Consider the following 22,770-nt stretch of genomic DNA (forward strand, 5'->3'; position numbering starts at 1 on the left):
TGGTTATTTAACCAATCACGCACAATTGTTTTTTTAATTCCGTAATCTCTAGTTTCTCTATATAATTTATCAATGCTGCCGTATGATCCTGATGCTTTAGGTGTAAAATATTGGTTCTCTAATATTTTTTCATCGTGTCTAGAAGACATGGTCTCATGAACCAATGCCGTCTTTATCAGAAATTCAAAATGTATAAAATGAAAATAAATGTGGAATGTAATACAAATATATCATGCTTGATATCCGTATAATATGAGTATATCATGATTGCTTGGGTCAGCATGATGGGATGTAACTGGGAGGCTCTTGTGGGTGTTAACTGGAGGTGTAGACTTTCTGCTGATTGCTTGAGACCTTTTGGTGAGGCGTAACTGGGATGTGAATGTAAGTGGAGTGATCCTGCTGTGTGGCTTTAAAACAGGCCTTTAGGTGATGTCCTTACACATTCAGCATCAGAGACAGTTTTCCTTTTATACTGGGCAGCAACTTCTACTCTTTAAAATAGTAAGTATTAACTCATTATTTAATTAATATTATTGTCAATTGTTGTATAGTAATATTTATTATATAGGATATTATTGTATTTTCCTTAGAATAGATTTACTCAGAAGAAATTTAGATATTTAATACAACATTTATTTGATGTATAATTATTTACTTGGTGTTCGCATTGTATTTTCCTTAGAATAGATTTACTCATTTAGAAGAAATTTAGATATTTAATACAGTATTTATTTGATGTATAATTATTTAATTGATGTTCGCCTAGAATTTTATTTGCCTTTTGTATCATTTATCATATAGTATATAAAATGTATTTCTTCGGCATAGACTTAGATTATAATTTTATATTATAGTACTTTCCGCCGCATAGTTATAGTTAATAATTTTAAAAGTATAATAGTATTCACACTTTTAATCATTTTAGTTAAGATGGAAACCTTCGATTTTGAACAACCCGAGCCTCTTCTTACGAGCACACAATTCGATCATCTAGGTAGGTCTTATATTGAATATAATGAACTGAGTGTTAGACATTCTGATTAAAGATTTGTTTTGTATATTAATTATATAATATTTCATTCTTTTTAAGAAGAGTCTATATTGGGCCCGACTATTCTGAGGTGTATCAGACTTTGGATTTGGATTCCATAAATGCAGGAGTGCCTTTTAATGCTGGCGGAGAAACAAGCTCTGCAATTTCACATTATCTTATCACTGGTAAGCTGTATATTTGTATAATAACTGCTTTAATCATATGTAGATGTGAAACTAAATACAATTTCTCATACAGATGCTGAGATGCTGCAAGCGGCCGATAAGCAAGAAAACAGTCATGTTACTGAAGAGCCTGTAAATCTGGCGACTCCGCTGCGGAGGTGACAAACATATGAAAAAGGTGAGAACATATGGAAAAAGTAAAATCTCTTTGAAAAAAGAGCCCGTATGTATGCAGGGATGAAATTTCCCCTAATTTCTTATACAGGTAACCAACACTTGAAAGAATACTATAATGTTGGTGGGCCAGTGGTTTCTAACAGTCCTAAAAAGCCACAGAAACCACGAAACGCATCGCTCAAGATTAGGGCTCCCAGGGTTTCTATCAGGCCTAGCGGGAAACCAAAAAATATGGAGCTGCTGATTCGAAAAGGTAATGTGAGCTTGAAAAACAATAGATAATCAGTACCGTGAAGAAAATTAGTTCAGGACTGTGTAATAGTTTTATTTTATTTACAGCTGATAAACGAGCGGCCAGAAAAATGCTATATTCAAATGAAAATGCATCCAGCCCACTGACGGTGAATAGTGACACGACTATGAACCCAGAGCTGGCAGAAGACCAATACCCAGAACATTCTTGTAAGTATATATTTAGTTTTTCTGTAATAATGATAATAATCTTTATTTATATAGAGCTTACATATTCTGCAGAGATTTATAATTCAGTTATTCCTATACATCCAGTCATAAGTAACAGCTATCAAAACAATAATTAAAGCAAAATTAATGATGCCCCTGCTCATAAGGGGTACAACCTAAAATACTATCTTTATACAAACACTTATGTGTTTCTTGACTATCTGGCACATGTAACATTTCCATTGTTACTCAAGCTTCATGGATAACTGACATGTAACTTTTTTCTTTTAGATACAAAGAATATGCTAAAAAAAGATGCACAGCCATTGCTGCAGCCTCAAGTACTGCAGGAGCATACTTACGGACCAACGCAGATCCCCCCCACAAAGAGTTAATCCGGCTGTGAGATCAACTCCGCTTTCACCAATCATTGTTCTGTCGGATGAAGAAAGTCCTGTGAAACCCAAGCAACCTAGGAAGGTGGGACCGAAGTCTTCAGCCCGAAAATATATCACCGACTCAGCTGCGTCCAATATTACACATTCAATCATTTCCGCGGACAGTGTGCCACAAGCTGAACGTGAAGCCATCAACAGAGAAATTGATCAGCTTGCTGAGGGTAAGAAGACTTCTAATCTGGACAATATACGTGTGTGTCATACTATACACCCTGCAGATATTACTTTTGCAGGAACGTCTAATGAATTTGCAATTGTAAATCCTTTAAAGAGACTAACCGTATCAACCCAGACCCAGAGGGCAAGTAAAAAATAAAAAGTACACAATACCCCAATTACCCCCAGGTGGCCTGAAGAACAGTATATAAGGTGTTTCATGATATGGCACCTCAGTACCTAAATTACAAAAACACTATTATTCAACTTAAATATTTCTGTGACACTTATGAAAGGTTACAAACTGCGGCCCCAACACCTGACATTGTTGATGAGCTATATGCGTTCCAAAGAGACTGCAGATGGTCCATCAGTCTTTGTGAAATCAAATAAAAATAATTCAATGTGACTAGGCTTGGTTGGTTATGGTCTGCAGAAGTTGTCTAAAATATCTCCACAAAGGGGTTATAGATCGAGAACAATTAAACGAGCTCGAAGGCTGTTGGTTAGTGCAAGACGTTCACTAGCAGCTAGAAGCTTGCGAGAGTCAACTCACAGACCGATAACTGCACAAAACCCTCAGCTGTTGATACATGCACAGAGTCCCTCGTTTCACAGCCATGATCCCCCTAGGGGTGTTAGTACAAATGTGTCTCCAATCGCTCAAAGCTTTGAGCCTCTTGAAACACAGGCTGAAAATATACATGATGTTGCAGCTGATGGTCATGTTGATGAAAATGTACGGGACGTAGATGAAAATGGACATGATGATGCATCTGATGGTCATGTTGATGATAATGTACAGGACGTAGATCATTCAGTATTTTTACAACATTTTTATCACCATCAAAGAGATGTCCGCAATTTCAATGCTCGCATGTATATTGATCATTTCAGATTTGTAAATTTAGACCGCATTCAATCATTTGTAGAGGCCCTAAACATCGTGCATGGAGCCATTCAGTCTTTACTGGACAGAGTCATCAGAGACATTGATCCTGGAGACTTTGTTCAGTTAAGGCTTGAAGGCGGTGACACGTTAGATCCCATTTTCACTACAAAACAGACAAGGGAGGATTTTAGTTCTGAAGCATTCTTAAATGCCGCAGCTCGAACATTGCAAAGCAATGCTGAATGCTTAGCAAACAGCTCCCTGAAATTAGTCGTAACAATTATTAAAAACAGACGCGGAGGCATTAAAAAAGTCTGAAATCTATAGCGAGTAGTCAAATCATTAAGCAAAAGAAACGCTGGTTTTATGACTATAATAATTACAACACAAATCTGTGCTTTGCAGCTAGCGTGTGCTCCCTGATCACCGACACTGATGTTGGTGATACAGTTTTACTGAATCGTGCTAAATCCATACACGCGGCCCTGGCTATCCCTGTGGACCAACTTATAAGTTTTAGTGATATTGAAGCTTTTGAGAAACATCTGGATATCAACATTAAAGTATTATACTACAGTCAGGGCGACTGGCGATATTTTCAAACAGGTAATACCCCTAGTGCTAGAACTATTTTCATATTGCATCATGATAATCACTACTACGGTATCAAAAATATGAAGGGATTTATCGGCACGGATTACTTTTGTGAAAGATGCAATTCGTTGTTTCATCACAAATTTAATCATTCGTGTCAATATTTTTGCAAGGCTTGTCAAAGAGAGAGTTGTGTGGAGAGAACCGACACAGATCAGCCACCTCGCTGTCCAATTTGTCGTGTGTTTTGTCGGTCCAGTGAGTGCTTAGATCAGCACACTCATTTATCTGCAGATAATCCAACATTCTGCAGACTTAAAATATTTTGCGATAAATGTCGTCATTTTGTCCCCAGAGAAAGTGATTCTGAACATAAATGTAAAGGATTGCGTTGTCCTGTCTGTCACAGACGTTTAAATAAATTTGATGTGCACCTTTGTTAAATGCGCCGGTATGTACCAAAGGAGGCAACAGATCAATATATATTTTATGACTTTGAATGTATGCAGGAGACAGGTACTCACATCCCAAATTATATTCATGCTGCAACGCTGTATGGTAGCCCCTCCTGGGAGTTTGAAGGTAAATCAGCAACTCATGATTTTGTGCAATTCTTTACAGCCGGTAAATTTTCTGGATATACGTTTATAGCCCACAATGCTGGAAGATACGATGCATACTTTATTGTTAAGGAACTGATTTCTGAAAAACTCTGTGTGAAATTGATATCCCGAGGCGGCCGTCTCTTGTGTGTAACGCTGCCTGATTTGGAACTGAGGTTTATTGACTCCCTAAATTTCATACCGATGAAACTTAGTAAGATGTCGCAGGCTATGGGATTCTCAGGTTCAAAAGGACATTTCCCCCACTTTTTTAACACCGAAGAAAATCAAAACTATGTGGGTCCCCTACCAGCTGTAAAATATTATGGGGTAGAGTACATGTCACCTAGTGAGAAAGGGGAATTCATGGAGTGGTATGAGACGCAGGAAAATACAACTTTTGACTTTAATTCTGAACTAAAGTCTTACTGCAAACAAGATGTTGAGATTCTGAGACACTCATGTGAACTTTACAGGGAGCGTGTCATGGAAATGACCCAGAAAAATGTTAAAATATACTGTAAGTGAGAAAAGAAAAAAATTGAAGTGTCCAGATGTGTTGATCCTTTTCAACTCGTAACCCTTGCATCTGTATGTATGTCAATGTACAGGTTTAAATTTCTTCCAAAAAAGACCATTGCCATTTTACCGGCTGATAATTATCACAAGACAAAAAAACGCTTTTCAACACCCGCTATACAGTGGCTCATGTATGTATCCCACACAGAGAACATAGTAATCCAACATGCTTTAAGAGGGGGTGAAAAACGAGTTGGGAAATATTTTTTAGACGGTTATGCCTATGTTAACGACAGACATATTGCATTCGAATTTCAGGGGTGCTTTTATCATGGGTGCCCAATCTGCTATAATGAATACGATGCAAATAAGGTCACAAACACCTCCTATGGTCAATTATATTATGCCTTTTTAGCTAAAAAACGTTACCTGCAGTGGTGTGGCTACACAGTGAGAGTACTGTGGAAGCATGAATGAAATGAAATGATTCAATAAGATTCTAATCTTCAATCATTTCTTCTCCAAATGGAATTCCCTACCCCTTTAGATCCCTGTGATGCTCTTTATGGGGGACGTACTAATGCCATTAAACTTTATCACCAACTGAAACCTGGGGAGACACTACATTACTATGATTTCACCAGCCTGTATCCCTTTGTAAACAAAACTAAAACATACCCCGTTGGTCATCCACACATTATCTATGAGGGTTTTGGGTTCATTAAAAATTACTTTGGTATTGCCAAAGTCAAGGTCTACCCTCCGAGGGATTTATTTTTTCCTGTTCTACCGGTAAAACTCAACAAAAAGTTGTTTCCTCTATGCTACACATGCTCTGTAAATTCGCAGACAGAGGAATGTACACATAGTGATGAAGAGCGGGCTCTGACAGGTACATGGTGCACTATAGAGCTTGAGATGGCCATAGAGAACGGTTATAGGATAGCCCACATCTATGAAATTTGAGATTTTCCTAAAACCAGTGATCGCCTGTTTTCTCGGTACATTAAATTACATCTTGGGGATAAGCAGGAGGCATCAGGTTATCCTAGCTGGTGCACTGATGACAGTAAGAAACAACAGTACATTGATTCCTTTCTTGACAAAGAAGGGGTGCAATTACGCTCTGAAAATATAGGAGAGAACCCTGCTAAGAGACAGATCTCCAAACTTTTCTTAAATTCTTTATGGGGAAAGTTTGCTCAGAAATCTAATTTACCATGTACCAGCATTATTAGCAATCATGATGAACTGTTTCAACATTTTTTTTACCGTATTACGACGTTTCGATGTTGCATTTTATTGATGATGAAACCGCAACAATTGATTGGAAATATACAGAAGGACACCACACCATCAACAAGAACACAAACATTTTTATAGCCTGTTTTACAACAGCGTATGCTAGACTAGAGCTTTACTCTCTGCTGGACAGGCTGCAGGAAAGGTGCCTTTATCACGATACTGATTCTGTTATCTTTGTGCAGAGAGAAGGCGAGTGGAGTCCTCCTTTAGGTGATTACCTGGGGGAATTGACCAGTGAGATACCTGATGACACTTACATCACTGAGTTTGTATCTGCTGGACCAAAGACCTACGGATACAAACTCAACACCGGTAAAACTGTCTTAAAAGTGAAGCGAATAACATTAAATGTTGGTAATGCTCAATCAATTAATTTCAGCAGTCTAAAAGATCTTGTTCTGGACTACCCGCGAAATTCTGATTCTGAAACACAAAAACGTATTATCGTCGAGCAGCCCGGCATTGTGAAAAATAAAAAATTCTGGTCCGTTGAAACAAGACCTCTTCGAAAAACCCAAAAGTGTGTTTACACAAAGCGCAGACTATTAGACGATTTTACCACCGTACCATTTGGATATTAATTGTGACTCGTGATGGACCCACGTCTACAACATCCATTCTCGTGTATTCTAGCAGGACCGTCTAATTCTGGAAAAAGTTACTTTGTAAAACAATTGTTACATAATATTGACACTCATTTTTCTCATAAACCTGATAATATTGTTTGGTTTTATGCCTGCTGGCAGAAACTATATGATGAAATCTCTTTCTTTTCCCTTCATCAGATTTGTGGAGGGTCTGCCGCATACATTCGTAGATGATGAATTATTCCCTCCTGAAAAGGTAAATTTGACTATTGTTGACGATCTCATGGAGAAGGCTAGTGGTAACTGCGAAATAGAAAAAGCATTTACCAAGTATGTCCACCACAGAAATCTCAGCATTTTCTACCTGGTACAAAACATATTTTGTCAAGGAAAGAAAAGCCGCACGATAAATTTAAACACAAAGTACATGGTCCTTTTTAATAACCCTCGGGATAAATTGCAAATTGTAACACTAGCGCGACAAATGTATCCAGGAAAAACATGCTATTTCTTAGAAGCTTTTGAGGATGCCACACGGGTGCCTTAGGCCTCTTTCACACATCAGGTTTTCGCCGTCAGGCGCGATCTGGCGCTTTTGACAGAAACCGGATCCGGCGAAATGCAATGCCGGATCCGGTTTCCCCCCCATTGACTTGCATTTGCGCCGGATCGCGCCGGATGGCCATGCGTTTCATCCGGTTTTCGCCAGATCCGGCAATGTGTCGCGATCCGGCGTCTGGAAAAAACGGCTACTGTAACGTTTTTTGTCTCCGGCGAAAAAGTCGGACACGCCGGATCCGGCGCGTCCGGCTTTTTCACACAATGAAAGCCTATGAGCGCCGCAATGCGCCTGATCCGGCGAAAGCCGGATCCGGTGGCCGGATCCGTTTTTTTTGGTCTGAGCATGCTCAGTAGCTCTGCCCACAAGACATATATAAAAGCAAGACAGTGGGACCCACAGCCACACCCAACATGCCACCCAAGAAAGCAACCAAGCGCAGCAGGAGAAGGCAGGAGACCACATCAGCACCACCACCACCCCAAATGGAGCAGCAAATGGAACATGCTGAGGAGGGGAGGCCAGCAGCAGATGAGAGACAGTAATTATCAAATCCCCCATTCCTCCAAACTAGGGCTATTGAATATCAAGATATTCATTGGCCCTTTGTTTCTCTTTATTCAACAGCCGCCCAATAGATGCAGCAGCAATGGCAGCAGCTGGAACACCACCCACAGGCATGGAGTGTGGCCACCAGGAAGACAGCACATCATCTTCTGGGAGCCCTCCCTCGCATCGTCAGCGTTTGACGGTAAGTTTTTATTTCCAAAATCCATCATCTCTGTAATATATGTCTATTCATTGCCTTTTATTTCAAAACAGGATTCACAAGATGAAGAGGAGCTCCCAGAAGAAGAAGGAAGGCGTGGACAGACACTTGGAGTGGGCTCACAATTGGTAAGTTTTTTGCATCAAACGCAGAAACACAACATCACACTACACACAACACATAGAAAACAATGTTCTGCAGACCACACACAGCAAACAAATGCCTACATCCAAAGACATAACATTTTTTGTTTTCTTCTCTAGTCTTCCCAATCTGGTGCTCGGCCAAGAGGTCCTCGCAGTGCCTCCCAGGGTCGTCGGCGACAGCAACGCGGCGGTCACCAGCATGTAAGTATAAATATTTTTGCTTTGTTTTTTTGCACTTTTTATTTCATTTCTTTTGTGGAGGCTAATTATGTTATTTTTGTCTTTTTCTTTAACAGCCTTCACAGCGTGCTCCCGACTCTGACGGTGAGGATGGAGGACTCGATGTGGACCACCTCATCGATCTCGTCAGAGAAAGGGAGCCGCTCTGGAATATGGCTGACCGCCGCCACGCTGACCTTATCGTTACCCGACGACTCTGGGAGGAAATCTGTTCGCTCCTTGTGGGCCGCTGGGAGGACCTCGATGTTCGGGCCCAGATTAAAGAGCGTAAGTATATACAGTACCGGTTGCTTGATGTAAACCAGTGTTTCCCGAACTCCAGTCCTCGTGGTCCCCACGGATCATGTGTTCAGGATTTCTATTTACTATGGAAATCCTGAAAACATGACCCCTGGGGACCATGAGGACTGGAGTTTGTGAAACACTGATGTTGTATACTAACCACTCCTTTCTCGTTTCAGGGAACAGAATTGTGAATCGGTGGCGGTCTGTGAGGGATCGTTTCAAGAAGGAGTTCAATAAAGAGATGCGGGCCCCGAGTGGATCTGGAGGACGCAGGAGCAAGTACAAGTATGCACAAGCCCTGTCGTTCCTCCGGGAAACAATGGTCACTAGAAGGTAAATATTACACACCACATGTGGAAAAAAAATGTTAGATGTAACTTTTTTTTTTTCAGCCAGGGCCATACCATGTCAGTATTTTAATTGTTTTTTTTCTCTTTATTCCACAGCACGGTGAGCAGCACTCGGGAGCCTGCACGATTGGACCCTTCTGAGGCGATCCCTGAGGAGACCGGCACCGAGGGACACTTCGACCGCCCCGGTACATCTGCACCTTCCCAGCCTTCCCACACATTCGACCCATCTGTCCCATCCACCAGCACAGGAGCATCGTGGCCGCCTACATTACATGAAGCTGCTGGTGAGGAGATCGCTTTCCCTTTACCCCACCCTTCTGCCCCTGCCACCTCTAGTACACCTGCGGGTACTGGGCGGCAGCGGCAGAGGGGTCAGGAAAAGAGTTATGCGCCAGAGTTCTTGCATCTGAATGCATCTTTCCAGAACTGTCTAAAAGTCTTGTCAGAGCAAATCTCCGGAGGCTTTCAGCAGATCAACTCCAGCATTCTGGAGGTGAAGACACTTCTGCAAACCATGCATTCAGAAGCAAGATCTTCGCCAAACCACACCTTTTTCAGGTCTGTTGTGGAGCGCATGGCAACACTATCTCCTACCCAGCAGATGCATGTAATGCATTCGTGCCACGGTGCTCTACAGCAGGTTACCTCCCAACCTCCACCTCCCACCACTGTAGTTCCTCCACCTGCACCCCCTCCAGCCACTTTCCATCCTCCCCCTCCTATTACATCTGCACCCCCTCCAGCCACTTTCCATCCTCCCCCTCCTATTACATCTGCACCCCCTCCAGACACTTTCCATCCTCCCCCTCCTATTACATACCAGCAACCTCACCAGTACCAGCAACCTTCCCAGTACCAGCAACCTCCCCAGTACCAGACATCTCCCCACTTCCAGCAACCTTCCCCGTACCAAACTCCTTCCCCGTACCAAACTCCTTCCCCGTACCAAACTCCTTCCCCGTACCAAACTCCTTCCCCGTACCAAACTCCTTCCCCGTACCAAACTCCTTCCCCGTACCAAACTCCTTCCCCATACAACTTTCCATCAACATCATCTGCTCCTACAGTCCCTGCCCAACCCTCCACTCCACCGCCCACCACCTCTTCTGCCTCCCACATGTCCACCCATTCTGTAGCTTTTTCCACACCATCACCTCTAACTGTTCCTTCCCCACCACGATCCCAGTCCTCTCTCCACACTCCCATTGTCGAAGTGTCCCGCAGCCCCTCCAGCAGTATTTCCACCCCACACTACACCGAGTTATAATGTTTTTTTGTAATAAAAATGCCCATTTGGTTGGTTTCAAACCTTTATTAAAAAAGTTTTTTTAACTTTAAAAACAGTTTACACAAAAAAAAATATTTTAAATAAAAGTTAAATTATTGTTTACACTGGTTGTCTGTCATTTCTTTCTGCGGCAAAATATGTTTAAAAAAAAGGTTAAATACAGGGTATTTAAAAGGTAAAAAGGTATTCAAAACCAGGTATATAACTGTGGGTAAATTTTAGCTTTTTGCCACAGTTGTGTTCCTGGTTGTGTTTGAAGCAAAGTATTTCACCTGAAAAGTTGTGTTTATTGTTGGTGATTTCCTAACAATGTACACAACTTTTGTTAAAAGGTGAAATACTTTGCATAAAACACAACCAGGTACACACCTGTGGCCTAAAGCTAAAAATAGTAAGACCATGACAAGATAGCCAACTTTGGTTGGCAAAGGTATATACTGTTGGTCCAGAAGGTACACAAGTTTGGTTAGGGCACAAATCTTTCACACTCTGTCATCCTGCCAGTGTACTCTGCCTTGAGGTGACATAAAGTATAGTGCAAAATTATCCCTCATTACTGAAACCGTCACAGAACTTCTAGTGGTAATATTTCCAATGACAACATCCATCTTCGCCAGTAACTTGCTCTTCTCTCCAACCTGCACTTTCTCCTCTACAACCTGTCAAAGAAGGGCTGTAGGAACATGCTATATATAGTTTTCCAGTAGCCAATCCCGTTCGGAAGGCCACAAGGGTCAATTTTAAAAACCAGATCCGGCGTAATCCGTCGAAAAACGGATAGAAAAACGGATGAACCGGATGAGACGGATCCGGTTTTTCTGTCAAGAACAAGACGGATCCGGCAGAAAACCGGATCCGGCACATCAGGTTTTACAAAACATTTGCCGGATCCGGCATTCCGGCACGACGCCGGATCGCGCCTGACGCCGAAAACCTGATGTGTGAAAGTAGCCTTATGGGTATTTGTTGCTAGACTTAAGAGCCGATACTTCTGAGGACATTCGCTTGAGGACGGGCCTGTTTCCTCCAGCGTTACCGGCTGTGTATGTTCAAAAGAAAAATACTTCTAAAAAGTGAATTTTAAATGAAATCAGACATTCTACAATGCAACCACAGTGTTGTAAAGATGTCAGAGAGAATACGTCGTAACTGGAAGCTCTTAAAAACACTGGTGAAGGCACCACCTTCTATCAGAAAATCTATTTTGTGCAATGCGAGTCATGATTTAATTACAGCTATTGGGGAGATTGCGTTAAACATCTTAAAAGGTCGAATCCCTCTGAAAGAGCGACAAAAAATATGCTAAAAAAGTGGCGAAAAGCTATAAAAACCATGAGTAATAAATCTCACAGCATAAAGCCCTCACTAAAGTCTCTAATGATCTACTAACAGCTAAATCAAATGGTCATTACTCCATGCATTAGCATGAGTATCCAACTCAGAGAATTATCTCTTGGATCTCTCTGCAGCATTCGATATTGTGGATCATCAGCTCCTCCTCACTATGCTCCATTCCATTGGCCTCAAGGACACCGTTCTCTCCTGGTTCTCCTCCTATCTCTCTGACCGCTCCTTTACTGTATCTTTTGCGGGTTCCTCCTCCTCTCACCTTCCCCTTACAGTTAGGGTTCCATAAGGATCGGTTCTAGGCCCCCTCCTCTTCTCCTTGTACACTGCCCCTATTGGTCAAACAATCAGTAGATTTGGTTTCCAGTACCATCTCTATGCTGATGACACCCAATTATACGCTTCTTCTCCTGACATCACACCAGCCTTTCTAGAAAACACTGGCAATTGTCTAAATGCTGTGTCCAACATCATGTTCTCACTATATCTGAAACTGAACCTGTCAAAGACAACTCCTGGTGTTTCCTCCCTCTACAAACGTACCTATACCTGACATTGCCATTTCAGTGTGTGTTTCCACTATTACTCCCCAGCAACATGCCCGCTGTCTTGGGGTCATACTTGACTCCGAGCTTTCTTTTGCCCCCCACATTCGATCACTGGCTCTCTCTTGTCATCTGCACCTCAAAAACATCTCTAGAATTCGACCTTTTCTTACTTTTGACTCTGCAAAAACTCTTACTGTTTCTCTTATTCATTCTCATCTCGACTATTGTAACTCTCTTCTAATCGGTCTCCCTCTTGCCAAACTCTCCCCTCTCCAATCTGTCTTGAATGCTGCAGCCAGGATCATATTCCTCACCAATCGTTACACCGATGCCTCTACCTTGTGCCAGTAATTACACTGGCTACCCATCCACTCCAGAATTCAGTATAAACTTATTACCCTCACCCACAAAGCTCTTCATGGCTCAGTACCACCCTACATTTCCTCCCTTGTTTCAGTATACCACCCAACCCGCGCCCTTCGCTCTGCTGATGACCTGAGGTTAGCATCCTCATTAATCAGAACCTCCCACTCCCATCTCCAAGACTTTACACGTGCTGTGTCAATTCTTTGGAATGCACTTCCCAGGTCAATATGATTAGTCCCCAATCTCCACAATTTTAAGCGTGCCCTGAAAATGCATTTATTCAGACTGGCCTATCGCTTCAACACATTAACCTAATCTATCCCTGGGTGGCACAGCCAAAAGTTTTACCATAACCAGGTTCCCCGCATCATGTTCCCACATGCTTTATGCATCCATTAGCCCTCTGTGTCTGTACTGTTGCACATTTAACATTATGGCTGGTCCATACAATCAAGGCAACTGTTACCACCCACCTTTCGTGTCTACCTCTTTCCTCATAGACTGTAAGCTTGCGAGCAGGGCCCTCACTCCTCTTGGTATTTGTTATAATCTATGCTGTATGTGATTATTGTTATGCTGTAATGTCTATTGTCTGTACAAATCCCCTCTGAAATGTAAAGTGCTGCGGAATATGGCGGCGCTATAGAAATAAAATTTATTATTATTATTATTATTATTATTATTATTATAAAGAAAAAGAAGCAGCTACTAAAGCAGACTGGTGGCTTTATAGGTCCTCTTTTAGGCTTTGCAATCCCAATAATAACAAGCCTGCTTACCGGCAAATAATGGAACATATCGAGAAAATGTATCTTGTTCCCAAGTAGGAGCTATTCAAACTTCAGCCCCCTATTACAGACATTCGCCAAAGCGTTATCCAACGTCTTGATGGTGAAATTAGTGAGATTTTACAGTGTCGTGACATGCCGGGTGACGTGAAAACTAAAAAATATAGTGATGTACTGCAGAAATACTTGGTTCATGCTAAACAAAATGCTAAGGAACTATCAACTGTAAAGATCATTAACACTCCAGAATCTGATCACCAACAATTGTCAAATTCACCCGTTGATAAAAGTCCCGCTGTCAATGAAATTGTAAGTCATGTAAATCCACGATATAAAAAGAATGCAGAACTTCTACTAAACAAGATGTTGCAAAACACAAATATTACATCGTGGAATGATAAAAGCGAGTTTATTTTCAAAGGTACTGTAATACCCGGCTCTAATATGCTGGATTTGGTGCTTAACACAACTCAGAGCCATGCCCTAACTGGCAGTAAATTACCAAGGGGCTGGAATACATTTATGCACGCTTTGGCCGAGTTAAATATGCCATCCACAGTTGTGGGTAATTCCACTTCTAGAGCACATTTAGATAAATTAAAAATGCCCATGAATGAAACTGATGGAATGTATAATCCTCAAACCCTTTCCACCCCCAGTCGGGCGACCTGTCCTTTACACTTCTCACCATTAGGTATCACACAAGGTCCACTGATGCCTAAAAAAAGTACTGTTCCGTTACTACAATCCATGTGGCTCACTATGTAACATCGGTTCTGTTCAATTGTAATGCATTAAATTATTATTTAAGAAATATGATGTATATATTAATAATATTAAATATACAAATTGTTATATATGAATGTAACGCTTTTTGTAACACTTTATACTGTCCTGTAGTAATATAAATATATATATATATATATATATAATGTGTAAAAAAAATAGGCAGCACTCAAATTAAATGTGAAAAAAAAGTGGATACTTTACTGATCCTCAAGTGGCAACGTTTCAACGGTGACCCGTCTTTATCAAGCAATGTGCTCATAGTCAGTACAAACTTAAATAGTAGTAACACATGTGTATACAATTTCAATAATTAATCTGTTTTACATATTCAAAATGGCCATTGCCATAGTAACATTTACAAGTGCTCCATACAACATATGTGCATATGTCCAAAGATCTAGATTACAAAGTGCAACAGTGCATATACAGTGCTTTAAAAAGACTCAGCTTGTCAATAAAAACGATCATGACACAACTTATGAAGGTACTAAGGCTGGTTTCACACTTGCGTTTTTTTTCGCGGTATTTTAGCGCTAAATAGCGCATGCGTTTTTTTTCCCTATACTTTGCATGGGATGCGCTTATGTGCGCATACACATGCGTTTGTACGCGTTTTTCCGCGCATGCGTTTTTTTGCGGTATTTGCTCGGGCGCATAAAATGCATCCTGTTGCATTTTTTGGGCGTCCGACTTGCCTCAAAAAAACGCATGCGCGCGCAATGCGTTTTTTTACAGCAAGACACCCATTATAAGTCTATGGGTGCGCATATGTGCGCATTGGCATGCTTATGTATGCATTTTTTGCGCATGCGTTTTTTTTTTTTTTACCATTAGTTGGACAATGGAATTTAGGGGTTTGGGTTAGGGTTAGTTAAGGGGGTTTAGGGCTAGGGTTAGGGTTAGCTAGGGTTAGTATGGTTTGGTTAAGGGATAGGGTTAGGGTCAGGGTTAGGGTTAGTATGGTTTGGTTAAGGGTTAGGGTCAGGGTTAGGGTTAGTATGGTTTGGTTAAGGGTTAGGGTCAGGGTTAGGGTTAGTATGGTTTGGTTAAGGGTTAGGGTCAGGGTTAGGGTTAGTATGGTTTGGTTAAGGGTTAGGGTCAGCGTTAGGGTCAGGGTCAGGGTTAGGGTTAGTAAAGTCATGGTTTGGGTTAGTGTGAGGGGCCACCTAATGTTGGAAAAAAACGCAAACGCGGTAAAAACGCACTAAAAATGCATACAAACGCATAAAAACGCTGCGTTTTTTTCATGCATGCTCATAAAAATGCTTGAAAAAAAACGCAGCATTTGTATGCGCTTGTATGCGTTTTTTCAATGCGTTTTTTTGCAGGAAAAACGCGCTGCAAAAAAAAGCAAGTGTGAAATTAGCCTAAGGCTTATATAGTTAAAAAAATGGTATACTTTACTCATATCCATGCAGCTCTCTGTCACTGCTGGCAATTAGCTGTGGTCAGTGTTGTTGGTCGCTGCCCAGCTCCAACATGTGATTCATCACTGCAAGGCCGATCATTGCAGGATGCCTGAGCATGCTCACTAAACCTACTGTTCAGAACCGCCATTTTACTTCAGGGCGCCACAGCCCTTTTGCTGATTCCATGTAAATACATATATTAGTGCCTGGGGTTGCGGATTTACACCTGGAATGGTCACAAACCCTAGAGGCACCCACCAAGGTGACAATATGGTTGTGTTGCTGTTTTTACAAGAGATAACAACCTCACACAGTCTCTCTTTACAGCATTACCCAATCCTGAATACCCTTTCACCACCAGAGGTCACTCTCTATGCAGTTCCCATTCACTCTATTTCACACATACCAGGCAATAGTATACTGCAGTGAAATGGCCATGAAACTCATTCTATAGAAAAATGAAAAAATATATATTTTTACATAACGCCTTTTATTAAGTACCCTTCATAATCTTGTAGTCACTATCTTCACAGCATCAGTAAAATGGCGGTTCTGAACAGTATGTTTAGTGAGCATGCTCAGGCATCCTGCAATGATCAGCCTTGCAGTGATGAATCACATGTTGGAGCTGGGCAGCGACAAACAACACTGACCACAGCTAATTGCCAGCAGTGACAGAGAGCTGCATGGATATGAGTAAAGTATACCCTTTTTTTAACTATATAAGCCTTAGTACCTTCATAAGTTGTGTCATGATCGTTTTTATTGACAAGCTGAGTCTTTTTAAAGCACTGTATATGCACTGTTGCACTTTGTAATCTAGATCTTTGGACATATGCACATATGTTGTATGGAGCACTTGTAAATGTTACTATGGCAATGGCCATTTTGAATATGTAAAACAGATTAATTATTGAAATTGTATACACATGTGTTACTACTATTTAAGTTTGTACTGACTATGAGCACATTGCTTGATAAAGACGGGTCACCGTTGAAATGTTGCCACTTGAGGATCAGTAAAGTATCCACTTTTTTTTCACATTTAATTTGAGTGCTGCCTATTTTTTACTTTTGTTAATTTGGCTGTTTGGACACTGCTGAATAGGTTTTGCACCAACTATTTAATTTTGGTAGTGCTGCCCTTTTTTTGATTTATTTATTGTCTTATGGGTTGTGCACACGTTATTTCAAATTTTTTTTGCAAAAATTTTTTTGAAAAAAAACTTTTAAAAAAATTTTAAAAATATTTTTTTTTTTTAATTTTTTTTCTTGATTTTGTAGTGGATAATGGAGAATATAAGAGATCCTTTTTCATTTACATACACAGAGGAAGATGGAGACAGGATTGTTGGAGCCATAGGAGGTGATGGGGTCTTTTTGAATACCCCCTCGATTTTGGATCTCAAGAGTATATGAGAATGACATGAAAAAAATTGTCACTCAACAGTTACATCTAACAGCCTTGGGCGAATATTATAAAGCACGTATGATCCCAAGAGGCCTGAGGTCAAACATTAGACCTAATCTCATGATGAATAGTGTTCCTTTTTGTACACGGTTTACTCAAATCTCTAACAAATATGCAATGGACACTATGCTATTGAACATGGAGTTTTTACAGGATGAGATCAAACTTTTACAAGAAAAAGTGGATGATGTATGTGCAAAAATCAAAAGTAAAATCAAAGAGGAAGAGTGGAAGGCGTTTTTTGCTGTAATCAAGGGGAGAATTGATAAAATGCGTATAGAACTAGAGGATAATAAACGAAAAAAGTGGATCCGTGATTCGGAAGATTATAAAACAGGAAACATCTATAATTGGCAGAAAGACAATTTAAGATGGAGGAGAAGAGGTCACTGGATTAATAGGACTTATAAAAGACAGTTGATGGGTATAAAAAACGTAACTAATCATAAGTTTATTTCTAGCAGAATTAGATTATCCTCCTCAAGGAAAAGGTCAAAAAGGAGAGGAGGAAGGCTACAATGGAAAAGAGAAAAAAGAGAAAAGAGGCGGAAAACAGAATAATTACAACCAATCACCGAAACCAGTGACACGATCCAACCACCAGAACTAGTGATTAATTTATCCAAAAAGGTATTGACTGATTCACAACTGTCACTTTTGAATAAGGGTCCCTCTTTCTGTATGATTACGCATGTCGATTGGTTTGACTGTAAAGTTGATTTGAATAGGTTTTTTAGAACAGTAAAGTTAAAGGAATGGTTTCATAATAAGAGTAAAAATATGATAAGTCAGGAGGCTGAATTATGTATAGCAAAATTGGGTTTGAAAAAGAAAAGTCTATTTGTACCTCCAAATAGCTCTGCAGCAATAGAAACATTTGTTGAGGCAGTTACACGAGATATTGAATCACTGCGGTCAAAAGGAATGGAGGGTTTTACTAAACCAAATTTGAGAACAGAGGAGGTTAAAGCAATGAATGAATTAATCCATGATGAAACAATTATTATAAAAAGGGCAGATAAGGGCGGAGCCCTGGTGATCATGGATAAAGAAAATTATGTGGCTGAAATAATGAGACAGATAGGTGATCAAGATGTATACAGGAAATTATCTCAAGATCCTAAGTTCCAGATTATCAGAAATATTGGGAATATTGTGAAACCTGCTTTAGAGCAAGGATTGATTGACAAAGAGATATTTGATTTTCTGTTACATATTACTCCAACGACACCTATACTTTATACTCTGCTGAAAGTGCACAAGTCCATGCGAGACCCTCCAGGGCGCCCCATTGTGGCAGGGACTGATTCAGTGCTCAGTCACGTTGGGGTGTACCTGGATAAGATCTTGAATCCATTAGCACAAAGGGCCACTTCTTATGTTAAAGACACCACTGATTTTCTTTTGAAGGTCAAGGAGTTAAAAGTGGGAGAAAGTGATTGGCTAGTATCATTTGATGTAACATCTCTGTATACATCTATTGTCCATAAAGAAGGTTTGGAGGTGGTAAAAGAAGCCTTGTCCAGAACCAATTTTACTAATCAAGCCATAGTGATGATCATGTCCCTCTTGGAATTGGTATTAACAAAAAATTATTTTATGTTCGGTGATGAGTATTATGAACAAATAAGGGGTACAGCTATGGGGGCAAATATGGCCCCCTCATATGCAAACCTCATGATGGCCGCTCTGGAGCAGAAATTCGTCTATGTGTTGCCCCATTTCCCCAAAGTAGGGGGATGGTGGCGATACATTGACGATATTTTTCTGACTTGGACTGGATCACGTGAAGAGCTTCAAGAGTTTTTTGACTTTTTGAACTCTATTAATGAAACCATAAAATTTACAATGGAATGCTCCAGAGTAGAGTTGAACTTTTTGGATGTGTTGATAAGGAAGGATGGAGAGAAGTTGGATACTGAACTTTTTTGCAAGAAGACTGATCGAAACAACCTCCTCCATTATTCTAGTCATCACCCACAAAAAATGCTGGATGCAATTCCATATAGTCAATATCTACGTGCTAAGAGAATAGTTAGCAGAGATGAAAAACTAACAGAGACAGTCGACAATATGAGCAAAAAATTCGTACAGAGGGGTACCCCAAAAGTATATTGGCTAAACAGAAAAGGAGACTAGATGAGGTGGAAAGGAGAGATTTGTTTGAGGAGAAAAACGGGATAATATGAGTAGAATTCCTTTTGTAAGTAATTTCTGTGAAGAAAGTCCACAAATATCTAAAATTATAATGAACCATTGGCCGATTCTGAATAAGGGGTGTCCACAAATAGAGGAATTTAAAAAAAACCCAATCCTTGCATATAGAAAGAGTAGAAGTCTGGGTGACAGATTGATTAAAGCAGACATTGGGTCATTAAAGCAAACTAAGCAGTTGACTCTTAACAAATACTCAGCGGAAGGGTTGTTTTCCCTGTTTATCTTGTGTAAACTGCCCATTAATGCTTAAAGGCTCCACATTCCAAAATCCTCGCACAGGACATACGTTAAACATCAGACATTTTTTAACGTGCAACACAGATTATGTAATATACATGTTACAATGTCCATGTCCACTTTATTATATTGGAGAAACAACATGTGATCTGAAGACACGGTTAAATCAGCATAGGTGCGACATACGGAAAAAACGCAAAGATCTGCCTGTCCCTAAGCACTTTAATGAACAAGGACATACAGAGAAAGATTTGAGATTTAGAATTATAGATTATGTACCGGTACATAGACGAGGAGGGAACCGTACGGAAGTTTTAAAAAAAAAATTGAAAATGAGATGGATATACGAATTGGGGACATTAAAACCGGCAGGATTAAACGTTGATTTTAAGGTATATATGTATTGAGAAACTTACCTTTTTTGGCTATAACTTTCCATATAACCTGACTTCTGTGTGATGTATGTGCTATTGATATTTTAATATATATGGATATGTTTATAATTATATCCTTTTTATTTTTTTTCCAGTTCTATGATGCTGTGAAGATAGTGACTACAAGATTATGAAGGGTACTTAATAAAAGGCGTTATGTAAAAATATATAATTTTTCATTTTTCTATAGAATGAGTTTCATGGCCATTTCACTGCAGTATACTATTGCCTGGTATGTGTGAAATAGAGTGAATGGGAACTGCATAGAGAGTGACCTCTGGTGGTGAAAGGGTATTCAGGATTGGGTAATGCTGTAAAGAGAGACTGTGTGAGGTTGTTATCTCTTGTAAAAACAGCAACACAACCATATTGTGACCTTGGTGGGTGCCTCTAGGGTTTGTGACCATTCCAGGTGTAAATCCGCAACCCCAGGCACTAATATATGTATTTGTGCCTGGAATCAGCAAAAGGTCTGTGGCGCCCTGAAGTAAAATGGCGGTTCTGAACAGTATGTTTAGTGAGCATGCTCAGGCATCCTGCAATGATCGGCCTTGCAGTGATGAATCACATGTTGGAGCTGGGCAGCGACCAACAACACTGACCACAGCTAATTGCCAGCAGTGACAGAGAGCTGCATGGATATGAGTAAAGTATACCATTTTTTTAACTATATAAGCCTTAGTACCTTCATAAGTTGCGTCATGATCGTTTTTATTGACAAGCTGAGTCTTTTTAAAGCACTGTATATGCACTGTTGCACTTTGTAATCTAGATCTTTGGACATATGCACATATGTTGTATGGAGCACTTGTAAATGTTACTATGGCAATGGCCATTTTGAATATGTAAAACAGATTAATTATTGAAATTGTATACACATGTGTTACTACTATTTAAGTTTGTACTGACTATGAGCACATTGCTTGATAAAGACGGGTCACCGTTGAAACGTTGCCACTTGAGGATCAGTAAAGTATCCACTTTTTTTCACATTTAATTTGAGTGCTGCCTATTTTTTTTACTTTTGTTAATTTGGCTGTTTGGACACTGCTGAATAGGTTATGCACCAACTATTTAATTTTGGTAGTGCTGCCCTTTTTTTGATGTATGTATGTATGTATAATATATATATATATATATATATATATATATATATATATATATATATATAATATGTATGTATAATATATATATATATATATATATATATATATATATATATATAGTCAAATCAATAACTGCAGGGCAGTGTGATAAATAAAATGTCATTGAATGTACTTCTAAAATGACAGTGTAAATGTCAAATGTAATGCTTTATAAAAATGTATTTTGAGTGTTGTTCAATAAACACTATAAAATGTATTTGATTGTTGTTCAATAAACACTATTATATTTTTCATAAAAATGGCTTCTCTCATTTTTATTTACAATTCAAATAAATTGTTTCCTTTACTAAAATATTGGACATATACATAATATGCCCAATGAATCGATACTAATTAAAGTATAAAAAGGCTATAAAAGGGACCCCTTATTGGACATATAAAAGCCTATCAAATACAGCCTTTTATATCAAACAATAGCAATTGATATAAAAGTGATTCAATCACGACCCTTTTATTCTACTTTTATTCTACTTTATTAAAAGGCCTATAAAAGAGAAAATAATTGGACATATAAATATTTTGTCCTATGATACCTTTTATATCAAATTTATAGCAAATTGATATAAAAGTGTATCAAACACAACCCTTTTATAACAATTTGATATCAAATTGTATAAAAGGGGCGTGTTTGATACACTTTGATAGGGGCGTGGCACCTGTCAGATTTCTTTTTGATGAGTAATAGAGCCCCATTACTACTGATGGGGAAGTGGATGTGATGGTGATGGTGCATGCAGAGGCCGAGGCCAAGCTGAAATTGTGCCACAACAAACACCCACATCTTCTTGCCCAACCTTCTTGTCTGAATTATTAGGGGACTGCAGTACAACACTATTGAACCCAGAGAAGTGTCAAATGGTTGTTGGTTTGATAGTGGATAATGCTTCCAGACACTTTGCCACTTTCACCACCACCCTGTCTTCCACTCGGTCACGTCTGAGTAGCCTTGAGTCTGGACCGCATATTCCTCATCCTGATCCTCCTTCCTCCCACCATGCTGAGTGCCTGGAGACAATTGATCCTACACTTGGACACTCTGAAGAGCTGTTCACTTTTCCATTTATTGATTCGGGACTCTCACCCGGTCCTCTTGAAGCAGGGCAAGATGAGATCGCATGTAACAAAGCCCAAATATTTGAGCAGCCACAGTCACACGTCACACGAAGGCGATGATGGGAACATGTCCCAAGAGGTGGACGATGATGAGACACATTTGCCAGAAAGTCAGGAGGAGGACCAGGGTGCAGAAGTGGAAGATGAGGTGGTGGATGATATAGTAACTGACCCAACCTGGCAGGAGGACATGCAGAGCGAGGACAACAGCACACGGGGAGGGAGGCTGCAACGATAATGTAAAATATGATGTAAGATTCCCCTGACTATCA

The 22,770-nt window shown here is 39.9% G+C and overlaps 1 protein-coding gene across 4 annotated transcripts; it reads left to right on the forward strand.

Annotated features, from left to right (window-relative positions):
* Positions 1–1,100: 1,100 nt before the first annotated feature.
* Positions 1,101–21,348, forward strand: LOC141093109 (uncharacterized). 4 transcript variants are annotated; one of them, XM_073579586.1, is made up of 8 exons: positions 1,101–1,221; positions 1,295–1,399; positions 1,487–1,651; positions 1,738–1,860; positions 2,152–2,479; positions 7,172–7,229; positions 17,145–17,961; positions 20,315–21,348. In XM_073579586.1, the coding sequence occupies exons 3-5, from the start codon at positions 1,630–1,632 to the stop codon at positions 2,253–2,255; spliced, it is 249 nt and encodes an 82-aa protein (XP_073435687.1). In that variant the 5' UTR covers positions 1,101–1,221; positions 1,295–1,399; positions 1,487–1,629; the 3' UTR covers positions 2,256–2,479; positions 7,172–7,229; positions 17,145–17,961; positions 20,315–21,348. The 4 variants fall into 4 exon arrangements, with proteins under 4 accessions (XP_073435687.1, XP_073435684.1, XP_073435686.1 ...); XM_073579583.1 differs by having other exon boundaries at positions 17,145–21,348; XM_073579585.1 differs by having other exon boundaries at positions 17,796–21,348.
* Positions 21,349–22,770: the final 1,422 nt, after the last annotated feature.

The sequence above is a fragment of the Dendrobates tinctorius genome, unplaced genomic scaffold (genome assembly GCF_039654945.1).
Source record: "Dendrobates tinctorius isolate UK_male_01 unplaced genomic scaffold, ASM3965494v1 ptg000062l, whole genome shotgun sequence".
Classification (NCBI taxonomy): domain Eukaryota; kingdom Metazoa; phylum Chordata; class Amphibia; order Anura; family Dendrobatidae; genus Dendrobates; species Dendrobates tinctorius.

Coding starts and splice junctions, on each gene's coding strand:
- LOC141093109 (XM_073579584.1), top strand. CDS start 18,013: ATGATTACGCATGTCGATTGGTTTGACTGTAAAGTTGATTTGAATAGG.